This window comes from Pagrus major, chromosome 22 (assembly GCF_040436345.1).
Source record: "Pagrus major chromosome 22, Pma_NU_1.0".
Lineage (NCBI taxonomy): Eukaryota > Metazoa > Chordata > Actinopteri > Spariformes > Sparidae > Pagrus > Pagrus major.
Window position 1 is genome coordinate 20,098,971 of NC_133236.1, and position 17,868 is coordinate 20,116,838.

The 17,868-nt window shown below is 37.4% G+C and overlaps 1 protein-coding gene across 2 annotated transcripts; it reads right to left on the reverse strand.

Annotated features, from left to right (window-relative positions):
• Positions 1 to 4,428: 4,428 nt before the first annotated feature.
• Positions 4,429 to 17,596, reverse strand: acp1 (acid phosphatase 1). 2 transcript variants are annotated; one of them, XM_073492500.1, is made up of 6 exons: positions 17,503 to 17,596; positions 16,357 to 16,430; positions 15,378 to 15,491; positions 9,308 to 9,369; positions 8,242 to 8,347; positions 4,429 to 4,748 (listed from the first exon to the last, which is right to left on the reverse strand). In XM_073492500.1, the coding sequence occupies exons 1-6, from the start codon at positions 17,540 to 17,542 to the stop codon at positions 4,671 to 4,673; spliced, it is 474 nt and encodes a 157-aa protein (XP_073348601.1). In that variant the 5' UTR covers positions 17,543 to 17,596; the 3' UTR covers positions 4,429 to 4,670. The 2 variants fall into 2 exon arrangements, with proteins under 2 accessions (XP_073348601.1, XP_073348600.1); XM_073492499.1 differs by lacking the exon at positions 15,378 to 15,491 and adding an exon at positions 15,560 to 15,673.
• Between the last annotated feature and the right edge of the window lie 272 nt (positions 17,597 to 17,868).

The following is a 17,868-nucleotide window of genomic DNA, read 5'->3' on the forward strand; positions in this document are numbered from 1 at the left end:
TCACAAGGTTCCACTGTGCATACTCGAGGCCATGACCACATAAAACAAGAGAAATATGTACAGTCTGTAAAGCAAAGTATAAGAGGAATCCACCTACCTACCATAAATTAAAGTGACTGGCATTTATCAAATGGCTGTTAAATATATATATATATAAATATATATACATATATATTATATAAATGAAATATATTTAAATAAATTATAAGATTGGTACAAATATGAATGGGTTTTTTTGTCTTAAGTATTTTCTCTTACATTCCCGCCTTGAAATGTGGAATGCTCCCTTAATGACCACATGACTGAACTGAGTCCTGGGACTACAGATCTGGAGAACTTCCCACTGCTGTTAGAGACATTTTATAAAAGGTCAAATTCAAGAGAGAGCCTAGTGTTTTCGTTTTGAAATAGAGGCTATTATGGCGCAACCATCGCTATGTGAAAACCTTCCACAATGTGCATCAGCATTTTGATATGTGTGTCTCAAACCGAAACGAAGGCTCCATCCATTTGATGTTCTCTCTCTTATCGCACGTCACTCCCTCGCTATTCTCCACTGTCATATAATCAGAACTGGCCCCCCAAAATTCCTCAAAAAAGAAAAGTGACATTTCAAAAATAATGTCTTCATCCACAGACATCACACTGACAGCTTATTCTGTGGATTATCCAGTGTAATGATGACACTGAATCATGAGGACACTTGGGTTAAGTGAGAAGATGTTTTTTGTAATCTGAGTAGCTGACCGTGTAATACCTCTCCCTTATTAGGGAGTATATGTTTGCCTTTAATGTGATAGGAACAGCAGATGACAGGAAATGAGAAAGAAAAGGGATTACACGCAACAAGAGTCCCGAGGGAGAGCACGGTCAGTGTCCCGAAACACTAGGGAACCAGGACAATTTTTAAACCTCGGTCAGACACTTTGTGAATGTCATTACATGTACATGTCATTCATTAAAGGTCCAATTTGTAAGAATTCTCAACTTGTTAAATACTGACGCTTTGGGATGTCAGACGACCCGACCTACGATTACAAAGCGTCGTTATTTGACGAGTTGATAAACTCAAAGCGTTGGAAATGACACTCAAAAATCAGCTCTCTTACAAATTGGACCTTTAAAGCTGATGAAATCCTGTTCACCTTCATTGTATTTGAGGGGAGACAAAAGTCTCATAGACAGATATCTCTCTGATTGATACCAGATCATGACAAATGTAGATTCAACTGTTGCATAATGAATATGTTTTGAGGAAGTGGTTATTGATTCAAACCATAATCTGTTTGGGTTGGATAACAGGAAAACATTTGCACTGTTTGGAGGAAAAACTAAACACTTTGAGAAAGAGATGGGAAGAATGATGCCTAAGAGGCTAAAGCAAACAGCCTGTTAGCTTAGCTCAGCACAAAGACTGGAAAAAGGGGGAAACCACAAGTCTGGCTCTGTCCTAATCCTCCAAAGCCCACTATTTTACATGTTACTTCTCTTTTGTTTGATACAAACAAACAATAAAAAAAAGAGGTTTAACAAGAGGTTATGTTCGAGAAAATTCCTTGGCTCCAGGAAGTTACTGGTCCCATTTGATTTAGAGGTGATGGAAAGTGGATTTCTTTACCTTCAGACACACGAGTGAGGTGTCAACAGTGTTGTAAAAAGTACCCATAAGACATACTTAAGTAAAAGTAAAGACATCGTGATAAAATGTTACTTGGTAAAAATGAAAGTCACCTTTATGAATAGTACTTGAGAAAAAAAGTCTTAAAGTATCTGATATTTAAAAGTTATTTCCTGGTAATAAATGTACTTACGTATCAAAAATACAAGCCAAAGTAAATTATACATATACTTAAATGTATGTATATACTGTATACTATCAGGCGATAGTTACATTCAATCACTGGGTATCAATTTTTTCATCAAACTCCAATTAGCATAGCAATGACTAATTAGCATATTTCCCAGAATGCCAAAGTATCCTGAACAGTGTGTGTGTGTTTTTGCATTTTTTTTGGTATTTAAAGCTCCAATTTTTAACATAGTTATAGATATTTTTATTTTTTTTGTAGATATATAGTTCTAATTCTGTGATAAAGTGCAAAAAAAACTTGATGAAATGTGAGTTTCTTCGTTCAAGTACCAAATTACTGAGTTGTTGTGAAGGAAAACAGATCCCAGACTGTCTAATGGCGTCAACAAATCACTTGAGTATGAGCTTGAGCCCACATTAAAATGTTTTAACATATTATTACCAAAGGGAGGATTATACTGCCAAAAGTAGCCAGAGAACCTTATAAATTGTGGTTGTGACAGTGCTAATGCTTTGATGGATTATTATTATTATTATTATTATTATAGGAAATCCTTTCTAACCACAGCAAACTTATCATTGTCTTGATTGCTTTGACATGACGAGATATTTATATCTGTCCCATGTGTCCTTGAATATTAAGAAAACAGCAATCACTAAGAGGGGGGGCCCTTCAATAAAACAAATGTTGCTATTCAAAGTTGAAATCAAATGAAGCTCGAGTTTTACATGCGCCTGTCTAGTAATTTATCTCCATTATTGATTCATCTCCTGATTATTTTTCGAACGTGACAAATTCAAATCCCTTGTTTTGTCAAACAAATCAAAGATATTCACTGACACAGAAACGCAGCAAATCCTCACATCACTGATTGATTTCGGGGCAATTTTACTTAAATATTACCCAAAAGATTAATCAATTATCAAAGAAGTTACAGATAAATTATCAAATTGTTTGGGTTCTAAACACAACTACAGTTCTTTAAGCTATAACTAATTAGCACATTTCCCAAAATGTCAAAGTATCCTGAACAGTGTTACCATCATCTTCTTGTGGCAGAGTGTGTTTTCGCAGGTTTTTTGGTATCTAAAGCACCAACTTGTAATATATTTGTGTAATATTTCGTCAAATACTGGTTGGGAAACCCAAAGCGTCAGTATTTACCTAGTTGGGAATGAGTGAGTGACTGAAAAACTGGCCTATCTTACAAATAGGAGCTTTATATTTACTCCCAGCAGTGCTTGTGGTCACTTGCATTACAGAACAAACTTCCTTTATTTCTTAAAGAGGTCATATTATGCTAATTTTCAGTTTTGTACTTTTAATTTGGGGGTACTAGTAGAATAGGTTTACATACTTTAAAAAAAACAAACATTATTTTTCTCATATGGTGCTGCAGCACTCCTTTTCACACTGTGTCCTGAACTACAGTTTTTAGCTACAGAGTGAGACATCACGCCTCTGTTCAATCTTTCATGAGCTTTGCACATGCACATTACTTAACAGGCAGGATGTAGCCAATCAGAGACAGAGTAGGGCAGGTCATGCTGAGCAAGGTAGTGTGATCTAAAATAACAACTGCAGAAGTAGCAACTGTATGTCTGCTGACTGACTGGAGTGTATATATTTTATAATAAATATATAAAAATAATGTATTGTGTAACGCCTGTTACATAGTGATGCACATAAGTTACGGAAGTAAAGGCTCGACTCCAAACCAGGTAGTCCAGGAGCAGTGTTTTACTGTGGGAGAGAGTAGCTCCCTTTGCCTTGGACCTCTTGTATGCACAAAAATGCTACAAAACACGATAAAGGAAAGGCGCAAACCAAAAAAGCATAATATGACCTCTTTAAAGCACAGATTGAAAAGCATCATGTCCAAAAGAGTACAAAGCATTCTCCAACTTTCAGTTCAGAAAATAGATACATCTCCTATTTTTTTAAAGCTTTCTCAATTAAGTTTTGTTTTAACTTCCTTCACATTTAAGCCCCTACTGCTTTAACAGATGCACATACAAGGAAACGCAAACAAAATTCTCCAACAACCAGTCACTAGGTGGGTTCATCTAACCTTTAGCTCCAGACTCGTTCAATGATTTACCGCTCTTTCTCAACATCAACTCTACCATGAGGCAGTTAATCACATGGAATGGTCATTTGTATTGGCGCTGATGAGTCCTCCCTTATGGGATTACCATTATTTAAGGAGTAAGTGGTGATTGGCACACAGCAAAATAACTTTAGTTGCTTCAAAGAGGAGGAACATTCAAGGGAGTTGAGATAGAACAGATCTTGTTTTCTTATTTCTGTTTTTAAATACCAATCATACTTGATATTGACTATTTGGGAGAATATCAAGATAAAAGGAGCTGTATGCCCAAAAACAACCAAAAGCAGCATCAAGTAAATAACCTTACCACCAAGGAAATAACCCGGGAGATTAGCATTTAGGCTAGCATTAACTTTGACCCCAGTGTCGACCTTTGACCTTTAAACCTCAGTGATGTCCAGTCATGCATTAATGTCTGAGGGATACTTTCGTTCATTTAAGTCCTTCAGCGTATTCAAATGTAAAGATGAATGCTTTGTAAGTAAAAATAAATCTCCAGAAGTCATATTCATTTAACCATTTTATTAAATCCCCTGAATTTAGAGTTGACAAACTTGTCTACACAGCTTCTTTCTAAATGTACACATTGTGAGGTTTGTAAAACATTTACAACACTGAAACAAAGTGTTCTAGTTCTGTCAGCGACATTCTCAAGAGGGTTAAACTGACGAGAGCTTGTGTTATACAGCTGAAGCATGTTGGGTTGATTTTTCTTTCCTCCTCCTTTAAGCAAAGAAGGTTGGATGTTGTTAGGAGTTCCTCTCCAGAAAAACTTTGCAGCAGCGTGCACACTGTTCGTACACTTTCTCAAAGTCTTCAGCACTCCCCTAAGAGACAAAACAAAACAAAAAAGACAAAAATTAAAATATGTTTCAGCCACTTGTTGAGAGCTGAATCAGTACATACATCTGTTTGAACTAGAATTTAAATAAACTAATATCCAACACAGCTGTAGATATGTAGGGCCAATTCTGTGATGAAGGGCTGAAAACCATGATAAAAGTTTCAACTCCCTGATCTAAGTACAAATAGCTGAGTTATCGTGAAGGAAAAGTACATTTTGTAACGTATTTTTTCCAAAGGAAGGATTATACTGCCAGAGTACCTTTTAAAGTCTGGTTGTGACGGTGCTCAAGCCTTGATGGATTATTATTATCATGGGAAATCCTTTCAAACCACTGCAAACTCCACATATTCGTGATTACTCTTGACATGAAGGGATATTTATATCTGTCCCATGTGTGTTAACAAGTGAACTCAGGCACAGCGAAAATTGAAAAAACAGCAGTTGCAGGTCAATAACCACCCAGAGAAGAGGCCTTTCACTGAAACAAAATGTTTTTTATATTATCCTGAGTAGTAGGGTATTTCCATTATGGATTATGTTCCTGATTATTTTTCTGTTAAGGCCGTTAAAATATTCATTATCATTAATTAATCAATTATCAAAGAAGATGTCAAATTGTTTGCGTTCTAAACACAACTACAGTACTTTGAGATAAATGCTAACACTAGCATGCTAATGTGCTCGCAACGACAACGTTGAAATGCTGATGTTTAGCATGTATAATATTTATCATTTTCAATATCTTAGTTTAGCCTCTTGCAACACAAAGTGCAGGCCCAAAGGGAGCCTGCAGGTTTATTGACTTATTACATCTTTTGCAGAATTTGACAGATTATTCTCCTTTTCTTTTAATGCGATAAACAATATTAATTTAACGATGGGATGGTCATTTGAGGATCACGGTTGTTTGAGGCCTAAATATTAAGTGCTACCCCACCCCTTCTCCGAAGGCTATTTGAATTCTGTTTTGTATTTTTTATTTTTTATTTATGTGTCTGTTTTTTAAGTCAAGCTGCAAAACGAATTGCCCTTTGGGGACAAATAAAGTTGAGTTGAAAATAAAAAAAGACTGTTTGTGAGCAAAACATAATACATTAAAACAACCTTAAATTACCTCAAGCAGGCTGAAATGAATATTTAGTAGATTTCAGTAGAACTTTTTCATCTCAGACATGAAAGACTTCAGCACCGAGTTCTGACAGACTTTACAGTACAACACTCTCGTTAACACATTTCTCATAGTAAATCTAACTTTTGACACACTGTCACACTAACAGAGTCGAAAGTTACAACTGAAAACAACACATGGATATCACACATATACACAAGGGGGTGATGATGTGTTAATATTCTTACAAGAAGCATCTCTTATTGTTGAAAATCTGCGGAAAATCTGCAGAGGTGGTGTCTGAATTCTGTGGGTGCAGATTGCGTGTGGGCCTGTCAGCAGTTAAGAAAGTGCCAGTAAGTTCACAGGGCCTTTAAAACTAACAGTGTTTAATGGTAAATTATGCATGAACTGTCAATTTTGTCTCGTATTAACACACAAAAAGCCCAGGGTAAGAAAGGTGCCATTACAATCACACTAAACGAACAAGAAACTTATGTCTCTATCTGTTCACGCACTGGTTCCTATTGGCTCTCTTTATTGTCATTCCATGTGGTTTCTCACGAGGGAGCGCAATCTAATATTGTCAAGTGTCCAAACCACACTGGCTGTAAAGAGCATTCATTCACTCCGTCTTTTGGCCAAAGGAGCTACAAAAACACATACTCGCACCGACCGCCACAAAAAGTAAAGCGGCGCTCAAAGCCAAAACCGGATACAAACTCATGTAACTGACTGCAGCCACATAAACTGTGGTCAACCACGACCTCCTCTTCCAGCCATATCACTTATAATTTGATGACTCTTTTAGCTTGGGACCCTGGTCCCACAAAATCTAATACAGCACAGCCGATGGCCACGAATACATTATGATTAGGCCGACAGAGCTACATCCGTCAGGACCACACAGTGGATTCTTATTTTTAAATGTAGATCAACAAATAATCATTAATAATAAACCTTCCACAACATTTATCCCCTTCGCTTTTCCAACTCTTGTCTTTCTCACTCATAACCCTCGAGAGGATGAAGAACAGGCAAAGAAGCAAAGTCCAATTTGGCAGGATAGCACGTCAGGAACAAAATGAACGAGCGAGCCATGGAGAGTGAAAAGGCAATGAGCAAACAAAAAAGACGTTGATAGTGATGTCCAAGTAATCAACACTTCTGTTAAAGTAATGTATTGTGGTTGCACTGGGCTTGAGGGGTTGGTAACAATTTAGGTATTTATTCAAATTGAGAGAGCAAGGAAATGAGTGTTTGGTTTTGTTGCTGTTTATTTCATGAAATGTGCCTGGATATGATCCAATCGTTCCCTCTGGAGGGTAAACACTCTCCAGAACTAACACATGTAGCAAAGACAGACATGGCCGGTCTTTAAACAAACTTCAAGTGATTCTGTTGAGCAACATTTCCTGCTCTTTTTGTTCTCTGGGAAATCCTTCTAATGACGTGTTGTTCTGAACAGGTGCACAGCCATTGCAAGAAAAGGACATGACAGTTTTGTGTTATTTCCAGACACATTGGACAGTTTACATTCACCATGCACTATCTAATAGTTTCAAGTCTTGCTTTAAGGCCCCCGAAAAACCTATTATCTAAGCTCTGTTATAAAACAGTGATGTCAGTGCATCAATCAGAATTGATAATGACCGTTGGGGAGTAGTCTGGTTGTGTTGCCAGACCACTGTCAATCTGATAAAAACCAAAGCCACACAGTCCTGAAGAAGCAGAATAACTTTTTATGTTAATCTCTTGAATATCAAAGGAGGTCTTTAATTGCCATTGATTGATTATCGCAAGTTTTTAGGGGCTTTAAAATTAAACTTCATACAGAGAAAAAAAAAGCCAGCAGTAGAGGTAGTAACAGAGTAAAACTGACAGGACATCCACTGATCCACACACTGTTGTTTTACCCCTTGATTCCACTGGGCACGCCTGTTACCTGGCATGCGCGACGCTGTTTTGTTCCGTCCTCTAGTGGTTTCATATCCCACTGGGAGCGTTTCAAGAGCGGCGCGTCATGCCTGCCCGATTCTGTTGAGTTGCTCAGATTGTGTTTATTTCGTCCTTTCGTTATTTGTCAGTTTTAAGTATATTGTTAATATGTCTGACTTTGTTTTGCTGTAGATCCCAGTCTGCACAGGGTGTTTTATTTTAAAAATCGACCGAATGCACTATGCTGTTCCGCTGTCTGACTTCCTGTCTGGCTTGATTTGCTCTGTGCAGCTTGACACGGCTGCGGTCTGCTGAAACGCTAGCTCAGAGCTTGTCGTAGTTTTCCACAGCGATTGCAAATTTGACTGATGAATCATCTTAGTTATGCTTGAAAATACTCAACCCGAGAGTTTACTGGAATACTTACATAATACGGGTCTTTGATGATGAGCTGGTTCTGAGGGTCATATGAACCGAGAAGCTCAATCTTTGCTTTGTAGTCTTTCACACTCTTCGCTTTCCTGTTCAACTCGCTGTGAAGACAAGAGAAAATACGTAACTCCAGGAGGAATAACAAGAAAAACACATAAAGGTTTAACACAGAATAACAATCAGCTCTTTTTGGACTGAATACATGTAATGTTATACAGTATTTTTTGCCTGCCGCTTAGATATGAGTTGGAACATCTGTCCTGTCAGTCTATGTCCAAACATAGACTGAATATAACAACCCCATTATAATGATATCTGTGTGATAAACTTCCTGTCAAAACACTAACAATGGTATAAGCTTGATTCAGGATATCAGTAAAACACCTCAGCTTATTTAGGTAAATCCCACATTCAAGTAACAAAATTCAAACTCAAGCAGGAGGTCAAACCATTAAGTAACACTCTTAAGTTGCAAACAATGAGATAGGTTTGGTTTAAAGTAAACTAAACTGAGACTGAGTCCCTTTTGTCTAGGACAGGGTCTCATTTTCTCAGTCTCGTCAGCTTAGCATGGGGGAAAAAAATAATGTGGGAGAAAAAGGAGAGAAAAACTGCCCAAAGAGCAAAGACGAGGCATCCAAAGAACTCAGTAAGCTGCTTACAGATCAGATCTGCCACAAGCATGTGATCTCAAAATGATCCCTAAACGTTCAAAGTATCAAAAAATATCCCTCCCCCTGACCTTTGGAAAGAGCTTAAGAGAGGATATTGCTCATTAAAAGGGAGGCTTTCACCTACACGTTAGTTATAGCTCAATGTTACCACCATTTTCATGTGCATGTCAAGAAGTAGCAAATCACAATCGAAACAGTTAGCAGGTCAACCTAGTTTAACCCCTTTCTCAAGGCAAATATTGTTTTTGATCCAAGGGAACCTTTTATAACTAAAACAGGATACTTAACACGACACCAGTGTTTTTTTTTTTTGCGACTCTGTAGCCAACTGTTATCCACACTCAGAGAAATAATAAACATTTCCGCTGTGAGCTGAAATAACTGTACCTCAAATTGCTCTCGTCCATGCAGAGAATGTACTCAAAGCTCTTGAAATCTTCTTTGGTCACCTGGAAGTGTGGAGAAATATAGGAGAAAACAAATGTTACTGTTGGCTCTGTGAGGAAGCACAGTACAGTCTGCTGAGCCTCTCTGCGGTCCTTAAGAGAGAGTTTAATTCAATGCAGTAAAAATCAAATACATAATTCATTTCCAATAAAACAATAAAGACAGTCGGGTCATTGAGACATGCATTTAAAATTAGAACCCTGACGATTTAAAAAAACTCAGGAATAGCAAGTATTTACATTCTTTAGTTATCCCGCTATACTGAAGTTTAAATGGTAGTGGCGGAGTTCACCATTCCTGCATGCACACACACAGGAAACAATGCAAACATAACTTCTGTTTGTTCAACAGAAAGGTCCACAGGGCACCTTTAACTTCCAGATGATGCAAACATGCAATGAGCATTTCTGACATCTGGTTCACATTAAAAACGTTTAAGTAGTCAAATATAGGGTGGCTTTTATTGTGAAGCAATCACAGGAAGTGTAGTATATTGTCACGGAGCCACAATAAGCCATTAGACAACAGGGTGCACACCTCCAACGCCTCAGCAAAATTACCATTTTTACTATACTTTGCATATCGGTGCACTGTTAAGAGACAAACAAACATTTTGTTGTATTTCTGACAAAATAGTTGCTCATGAAATTTTTGGTGTAGTAATAAACTGCATTTGCTCTGATCACGGTAACCACGGGTGTTCCCAAATCAACCAGGGCCAAAAGAAATCTGTGATCCCACTGCATGGTACAGTACAGTATGACATTGGTCACTAGAATGGTCACTTACATGACACGGAGTAACTAATATCGTCTCATCATCTCTGCTTTCCTGAAACTCCTTTTTTTTTGTTTTTATAGCATTCTTTTGCCTTGCTGAATTCAGCCTTTAGTGAAACAAAGCATTGCTCTTACAAACAGCCATCTCTTCAATATCTGCCATCCCATGTTTCTATTTTTGTGTCACACTGAAGATGATGTAATTTCACCCACCGTCACTTCTATGATCAGCTCAGTTGAAAACGATATCAAGAAAAGTACCTGGTACCAAAAGTGTGTCTAGTCGAGTAGAGCTGAGCCGTACCATGCAGTGGAAACATGGCATAATTTGCACATCTGTTAGCATGTGGAGGGGTGTTGTGCAAAGTATTCACTGCGCTTAGTGATGATTTAATAGAACAAGCAGCAATAAAATCCAGGCAGCACCCTTAAGTTTTTAAGGACTTTGAGAGGAAATTTATAGGAATGCCAAGAAGGCGGTGAGGGCAGCAGGAAACAAATAAAGAAGAGAAGAGAGAAACAAAAGAACATTACATATATTTTATGCTCGAGATGTTGACATACAGACACATTCAATAATAGAGACAGATGCCAACATTCATGCAGCAGCAGGGGAATACATGGATGTTTTGAATCCCTGTTTATATTCCCAGTGTCTGGTTATAGCCACTTTATTATCCATGTTAACACTTTCACACCCTTTCTCTCACACAGAGTGGTAATCTGTGGCGGTGATAATCAAAGAGGCTGTTGACCTTTCTGCTCCTGTCTCCCTTACACCCTCACACTTTAACGGAAACAGTGGTTATCCCCTGTTAAAAAAACAACATCATACGAGCCCTCCTACGAGGTTGACGCAGACGTCGGTTTGATTTCTGAAATATCTGGCTGAGTGTGAGCTGGGGGCTGTTACTGTAAATGAGGAATGAGCAGGGAGACACACATAAAATAGTTCAAGTTTAAAAGATGATAAATCCCTGAGAAGACGTGGAGAGATATCAGGAAATTGGGTGGAAAATAATAAATAACAGGCCTTTTTTCACAGAAGACGTTTTGATATATCACTGTAGGACAAGCACACATGTAAATAAATAATACACATTTAAGATGTCTGAATTCCATTTAGTTGCATCAGTTTTAGGTTCCTGATCATGTGCCATCATAAATGTTATTAGTAACACCAATGCATTTCTTACTATAGTACATCTACACTGAACAACACCAAAGCCCCACAAGTAATCAAATATTTAGAAACAAAACTATTTGGCATCTGTTGACTTTAAATCCCCTAAATAGCGTTTTACACAATATTTAAACATCTAATAACTGGTTTATAACACACTGTAATGTATTTGTCAACAATAACTACTTGTCTAGGCATAAGTGAAGGTTGGTGTGTAAACAGATTGTAGCAAACAAAGTTGTAATTAAATTTGTAAAATATAATCTTTGACAAATACTGCACAACAGTGATAGAGCTCGACTGATACTCCATTTTTGGGGCCAATGTCGTCACCGATATAATAGAGAAAAGAATTCCAATATCAATATATCAGCCGAAATACACACTGGCAAATGTAAGATTATAAATTAAATTAAAAGCATCTTTAATAACATGATAGACTCTAAAACTTCTGTTTATATCTCTTTATATTGTGCATATCTGACAACATATAGTAAACAATTTGAAATGTATTGTCTGCATCTACTTCATATGGTGTGTTATTAACTATAAAATAAATGTTTGTATACTACTCAAAATTGCTAAACAGGGGGACCACAGTGTTCCCAAATATATACATTGATTTACATTTTAGACATTTTTCTATATTCTTACACTAAGGCTGTTACAATATCATATTTTCACTTAGCCCTGGGCGAAAAGTCTCCCACGACAGTAACGATCATATAGGTCGATATCTTTAATTATTGATTCTTTTTAATTACCTGATCTATTTCTATTATTTTTTAAGACCAGGCAAAAAAAAGATGGAGACAGACAGAGCAGAGCTGGTCTGCACTGCAGTGGGATCTAAGTCACACCTCTGACACGCTCTTCTGTTGTTGTCACTTATGTGGCGATGGTGCAACCGAAAGACATACCTGTTAAATGACTGGCTATTCGCGTGTCACTTGTAGCTCGCTCAATTATCAAGGGATATGATAGGCTGTTTATAAGCCAGGGTATTCTTACAGGCTTTCCATTGGTTTAAATGTAATGCATACACGTGAAAATATCAAACTATTTTCTTTTTGCTATCAATGACATGTCTATTGATGATACATATCACTATCGTTTTACCGTCCAGGCCTATTTTCACTACATGATTATTGTGGCTGAAATAATTAACACGAACGATATTATTGCAAGATTTACCCGCACTACTGGTAGAGTGTCTCGCTCTTGTCCGCCATCTTCTCGGACACAATTTTTTCTCAGCAATAACAGCCATAGGTTGTAGGTAGCAAGCTAATTACAGCGTCATCTTCTTTTTTTCTTTGCTGTTTTATAGCATAGAACGGTAGAAACCAGAATTAAGGTGCATGAGCGTCACCTACAATGATACAGCAAGAACGGAAAGAAATTAGATGATTTAAAGGGGCACTGGATTATTTACACAATATTATTACATGTGTATTATTAATATGACACCAATATTTCATTTTTTAATATCATCATTATTGTCAATATTGGTGTATCTCAACACCACTAACCTATATAAGAATCTATACAATCTACATCCAAAGAACCAATTCAACAAAAGCCCACAGCGCAACCCTGGGCTGTCTCTGGATTGTGTCTTATTTTAAAACATTGGCAACTACTTTATGTAAATGTTGACTCTATGATAACATATTGATAAGTTGTCATAAAAATTTGAGCTCTCTCAAATCAAACGTCGGTCTGGCCATTTAGCATATTTTCTTTATTAAACAAACATTTTTGTTTATGTGGTGATACAATGTGCTCCAAAGCATCTCCCACTTGGCCTGTCTGCTGGGATACTGGCAGCGGCAGAAGTTTAGCATAGTTCACAGGAAAAAAATAGAGGGTGGGAGCATTAGCCAGTGATGGAAATAAAAAGGGTGATAAAGGAAAAGAGGAAAGAGCAAAAGCTTGTCAAAGCTCATTGTGTGGATTTGGCTGAGCCTCCCCATCCTGCTTTGAGGAGATCAGAGGAGGGTCCGACTGAATGGTTTGCAGTGAGACAAACCAACAAGACGGCAGATCTCAAGCACAGAGTGAAACACCAGGAGTTCTCTCAGGGAAACATAAGAAGAGTATTTTAAGGGCACAGGGGAGTAGGAGTTGCATTGAGTATAAGCCAACAAAGCCTGAAGGCCCTACATGGACAAACATCATGGTGTAATTTCAGGCCTGTTTTAGAATTTGAAACACATGCTGTGAGGTGACACAATGATTGATATGTTGGCTCGATCAATATTTCATACACCATGGGTAAGATCAGGTTGTACAACAGTATATACACACGCCTGGTCAACAGGTTCTTTGACCTAAACACACAGAAAAGATATTTTCAAGATAAAACATGTTTGTTTTTTTTTAAATTACTTCATCACTTGGGAAAAAAGTTCAAAAATTGGTTAAATGTGTAGAAAACCACTTGAAATTTAATTTTTAACTGCTCGAGTGGAAACTTAACCAGCTGCCGTGTCCCGTAGAGTTCAGTTAACTGTCACAAGAGGTCACTGTATCCGAGGTTTAGTTTAAACCTGCTGCCCACTGAAGAATAAATTAATACTGTGTTAAAAAGAGCATTTTTATTGTTCTCATTACTTTTAGTATGAGTTCACATCTTTCACTATATACGCCATTATGAAGCCATGTCTTATATAAATGTAATTTGTCAGTGAATTTAAAATTCTGAATTTAAGTGCAAGTCATGTGAAAAGAGACAAAAAGTTCTATAAAACATGTTAAAGTAGGTGCAATTGTTCCACAACAAAATGTTAAGATATATTCAATAATATTTATTTCATATTAGACCAGTGGCTCCCAACCTGGGGTCAGGACCTCCTAAGCGGCCACAAGATAAATCTACAGATAATTAACAGGTTAGTAAGCAGAAAAACACTTTTATGCGACACACAATTATGTTTATTTTCTCTTGGCTTTTCAAGTCAATTCAAAAGAAAAAAATATTTTAATATTTGGTTGATCTGGCCACCACACACAGATACCATATATTTGGGAGGCCCAAACTTTTTCTATTGGAAGGCAAAAACTGTAACTTAATAGTGGGCCACGGGCCAAAAGCAAACACCTACTGCATTATTGTATTTTTAAGGTGCAAAATATTACTAGGCTCTGAATATGAAAAATAATTTAGAATTAAGAATTTCTAAATATTTAAAGAGCATTTTAAATCACAAAAGCACGAGCATTACTATGATGTTTTTATTTTTCCCACTAGAATCACCTGGTGGGCCAAACTGAACCTAACACTCTGAGAGCCCTGCTGTACATACATCTTGTAAGGAGAGCTCAACACAAAGTTCCGACTGAAGGGGTCATACGCCAAAAAAAGAGAGAACCACTGTAGACCACCAATACTACCACTGAGTCAAACACTGGTTAATAAGTAGCCCATCAATGACCATGTTGTAAAGGTTTTTGTCTAACTTTTGTCTAGCAGTTAAAACAATAGCTTAAAAATGAACGCAAATAAATTATACACTCATTTTATTACACTATCAATTGATCGTGGTCCCATTCTAAAATGTTCATTACTAAAGGATTTCTTACTGAGTTTTAGAGCAAGAGTCACGGTTTGAATTAATGTTCTTAATTTGGGATGGGGGTGTATTCAAGCAGAGTGTAGACGATCTTTAATGAAACTGAAAAAATCTGACATTGAAAAATTAAAAGTAATTTTCTATTCGACCATTTGCGAAAGAAGATAAGTAAAACTAAAAGTAAATCATTTTTACACACACTTGTGATATATGCAGTTCCTCTGAATCATCAACGTTGGCTGGACACTACATCCAGTTCAGCTGCAGTTCAGCTGAACATGTGCTTCTTTTCACAGAGCAGTCACAAAGAACTTAGCCTGTAGCTGCGGTATTAAATTGGAAAAAGCTGTAGTAAACTAGTCAAATGCCAAGTGACTGAGCAACAACAGCACCTGGGTGTGTACTAGGCAACATCACACTCACACACACAAACATCAACAAGGCGAGAGGAGCCACGGGACATATGGTTGTACCTGTCGGGCCCTGTGGCTTGTCTCAATGCCATGCTTCTTTAGGCAGGCCAGACCGCGGGCGTCCGGCAAGCTGCCTATATTCCAGTCGGATGTGGCACCACTGTCTATGACCCACTGCAAACACAGAGAACAGAAAGGGGGCTCTAACTAAGCTAAGATAGGTAAAGAGGCGGTGGTCGTACCTGCCTGGCCACATGTCTCATGGGCACGCTATGCCTCTTCATGCAGGCCTGACCACGGTCATCTGGATGGTTTCCTATCTCATAGGTGGAGGTGGCAGCACTGTCTATCCTCCACTAGGCAGAGCAGAGCACAGAGAACAATAACACAGCAAAAAATGATTCATACTCAGGCATGTGGTAGGTGGTACAGAATGTACAGGTCTAAATCTGGAGGACAGGATTAGTAGTCAATAGATGGAGTCCAGGATACATTTTCTGAAACACATCTTTTCCTCATTTCTTATCTTTAAGAGGCTGCAGCTGCCACCGGTAACGTTTATTAACCACTTATAATAATAACCATAATCAGTGGAAGCATGTTTTGAAAAAGCATTATTGCTTACAAATGTTGTAAACATGCAAAACTGATTAACTGGTTTGGTAATTTAAAGGTCCCGTTTGTAAGAAAAGTTGATTTCAGAGTCTTATTCCCAACTCGTCAAATGCTGACGCTTTCGGTTTCCCAACTCGTCAAATAATGATGCACAGGGATGCTGGCCAACCTGTCCTACAATCCCAAAGCGTCACTATTTGACAAGTTGGGAATGAGACTCAAAAAACAACTTTCATCGCAAACAGACCTTTAAGTGTTTCCATGTGCTCAATACTTGTTGCTAATTTGAAAAATGTGTTGCGTTAGCCTGGGAGAGATTTAAAAAATAAAAAATAAAAGTTCTTTGTAAATGTAAAAAATGTTCTTTTTCTGCCATCAGGTAAAAAATGTCATTGATTCTATTATTAAGCCAATGATTAATTACATTATCCTCAACACCAGCTTCTGTTGCCATCTTCCTGAAGACTGCTTCAGCGATGGGGGATCTGCAAATGTTCCCTGTCAAAATGACAAACACAATGAGAAATATTAATGTAATGTTTTAAAAACAATAATAATAATAATAATAATAATAATAATAATAACAAAATAAACACTCAAGGGATTTACCATCATACTGCTACCATACAGCTAGACACTACAGCATGTTCAGTGTCCAAATGCAGGTGCACTGTTACATAAAGAATATCTTCTATGAATTTAAATATTACTTTTTTTAAATTTAATAAATATTTTCAACGATGCGCTTGTTCTTAATGACAGACCAGGATGAATACAATGTGGCAAAACTTATAACAAATTATCATGATGATTAACACATGTGGGCAACATAATGACACACAACGTAAGACAACATACATTTCAGAAAAAGTATCACAGATTTTTACTTTACTGTCCCTTTAATATTAATTGTTTTATGTTTATCTCACTCATAACTCTCTCTCCCTGTTGACAAAACTAACACATGATCTTCTGATATTTTGGCTTCTCACAAGCTGACTGATTATTTACTGATCCACGTTGCTTGTCAAATCAAACCCTGTTTTAGGTGGTAGATTACTTCAATCTTGGTTGCAGTTTTTATCTAGGTCAGTTGAGTTCCGCATACTTCCTCCACCATTGTAGCGTTGACAGCATTCCAGGAAGTGCAGACCATTTAGCTACTTCGCAAGAGGTTTCAGGTGGACTATGACCTGACATTAAAAAAGACAGCGAGTTCAGACTTCCAGGGTGTTGTCATTAAAACTCCTCCCTTTTATTTAACAGGGTGCCGTTACTCAGCGTTTCTACAAAACTATGATGTTTCCCATCACACTCGGCTGGACAATAACTGCGCACATCAGTGAATTAAAGTTGAAAAGTTTATGAGAGTTGACAGCATCGCACTGAGCTCATTCATTGAGCCGAGTGACTTAGCTAGCTGTAACATTTTGCTAGCGCTCTTAAAATGATTTAACACCAAAATAAACTATTAAAATGCTATAACTGGTATACTGTAATATTCATTTTATTACGGTCACATTCTATGTGTATCATATGAGCTTCTTCGGGGTTAAATGAAGTCTCTTACCCAAGCAGACGAACAACACCGACTTATTTACGGCCGCCATGTTGTACTGAAGGGTCCTGATGGTTCGCGTCGACCAGTGGTGGCCAACTAGCGCCTGAACAAGAATTGTAAAAAAAAAAAAAAAAGTCATTATTTTTAAATTACTGATTAGATATTGTGAAAATGCTGCAGATATTATAACCATTGTTTTCAAGTGCTATAATATAAATATTCGTTTGGTTTAGAGAAATCCCTGAAGCTTAGAAAATATGTAGGCTAAAACTTTTTCTGTTTTATCCTTTTTATCTGTAAATGATTGACAGGCTAAGTTACTCTTTTACCAGACAAATCTGACAAACTTTTATTGTTAGGAAAAAAATCACTTTG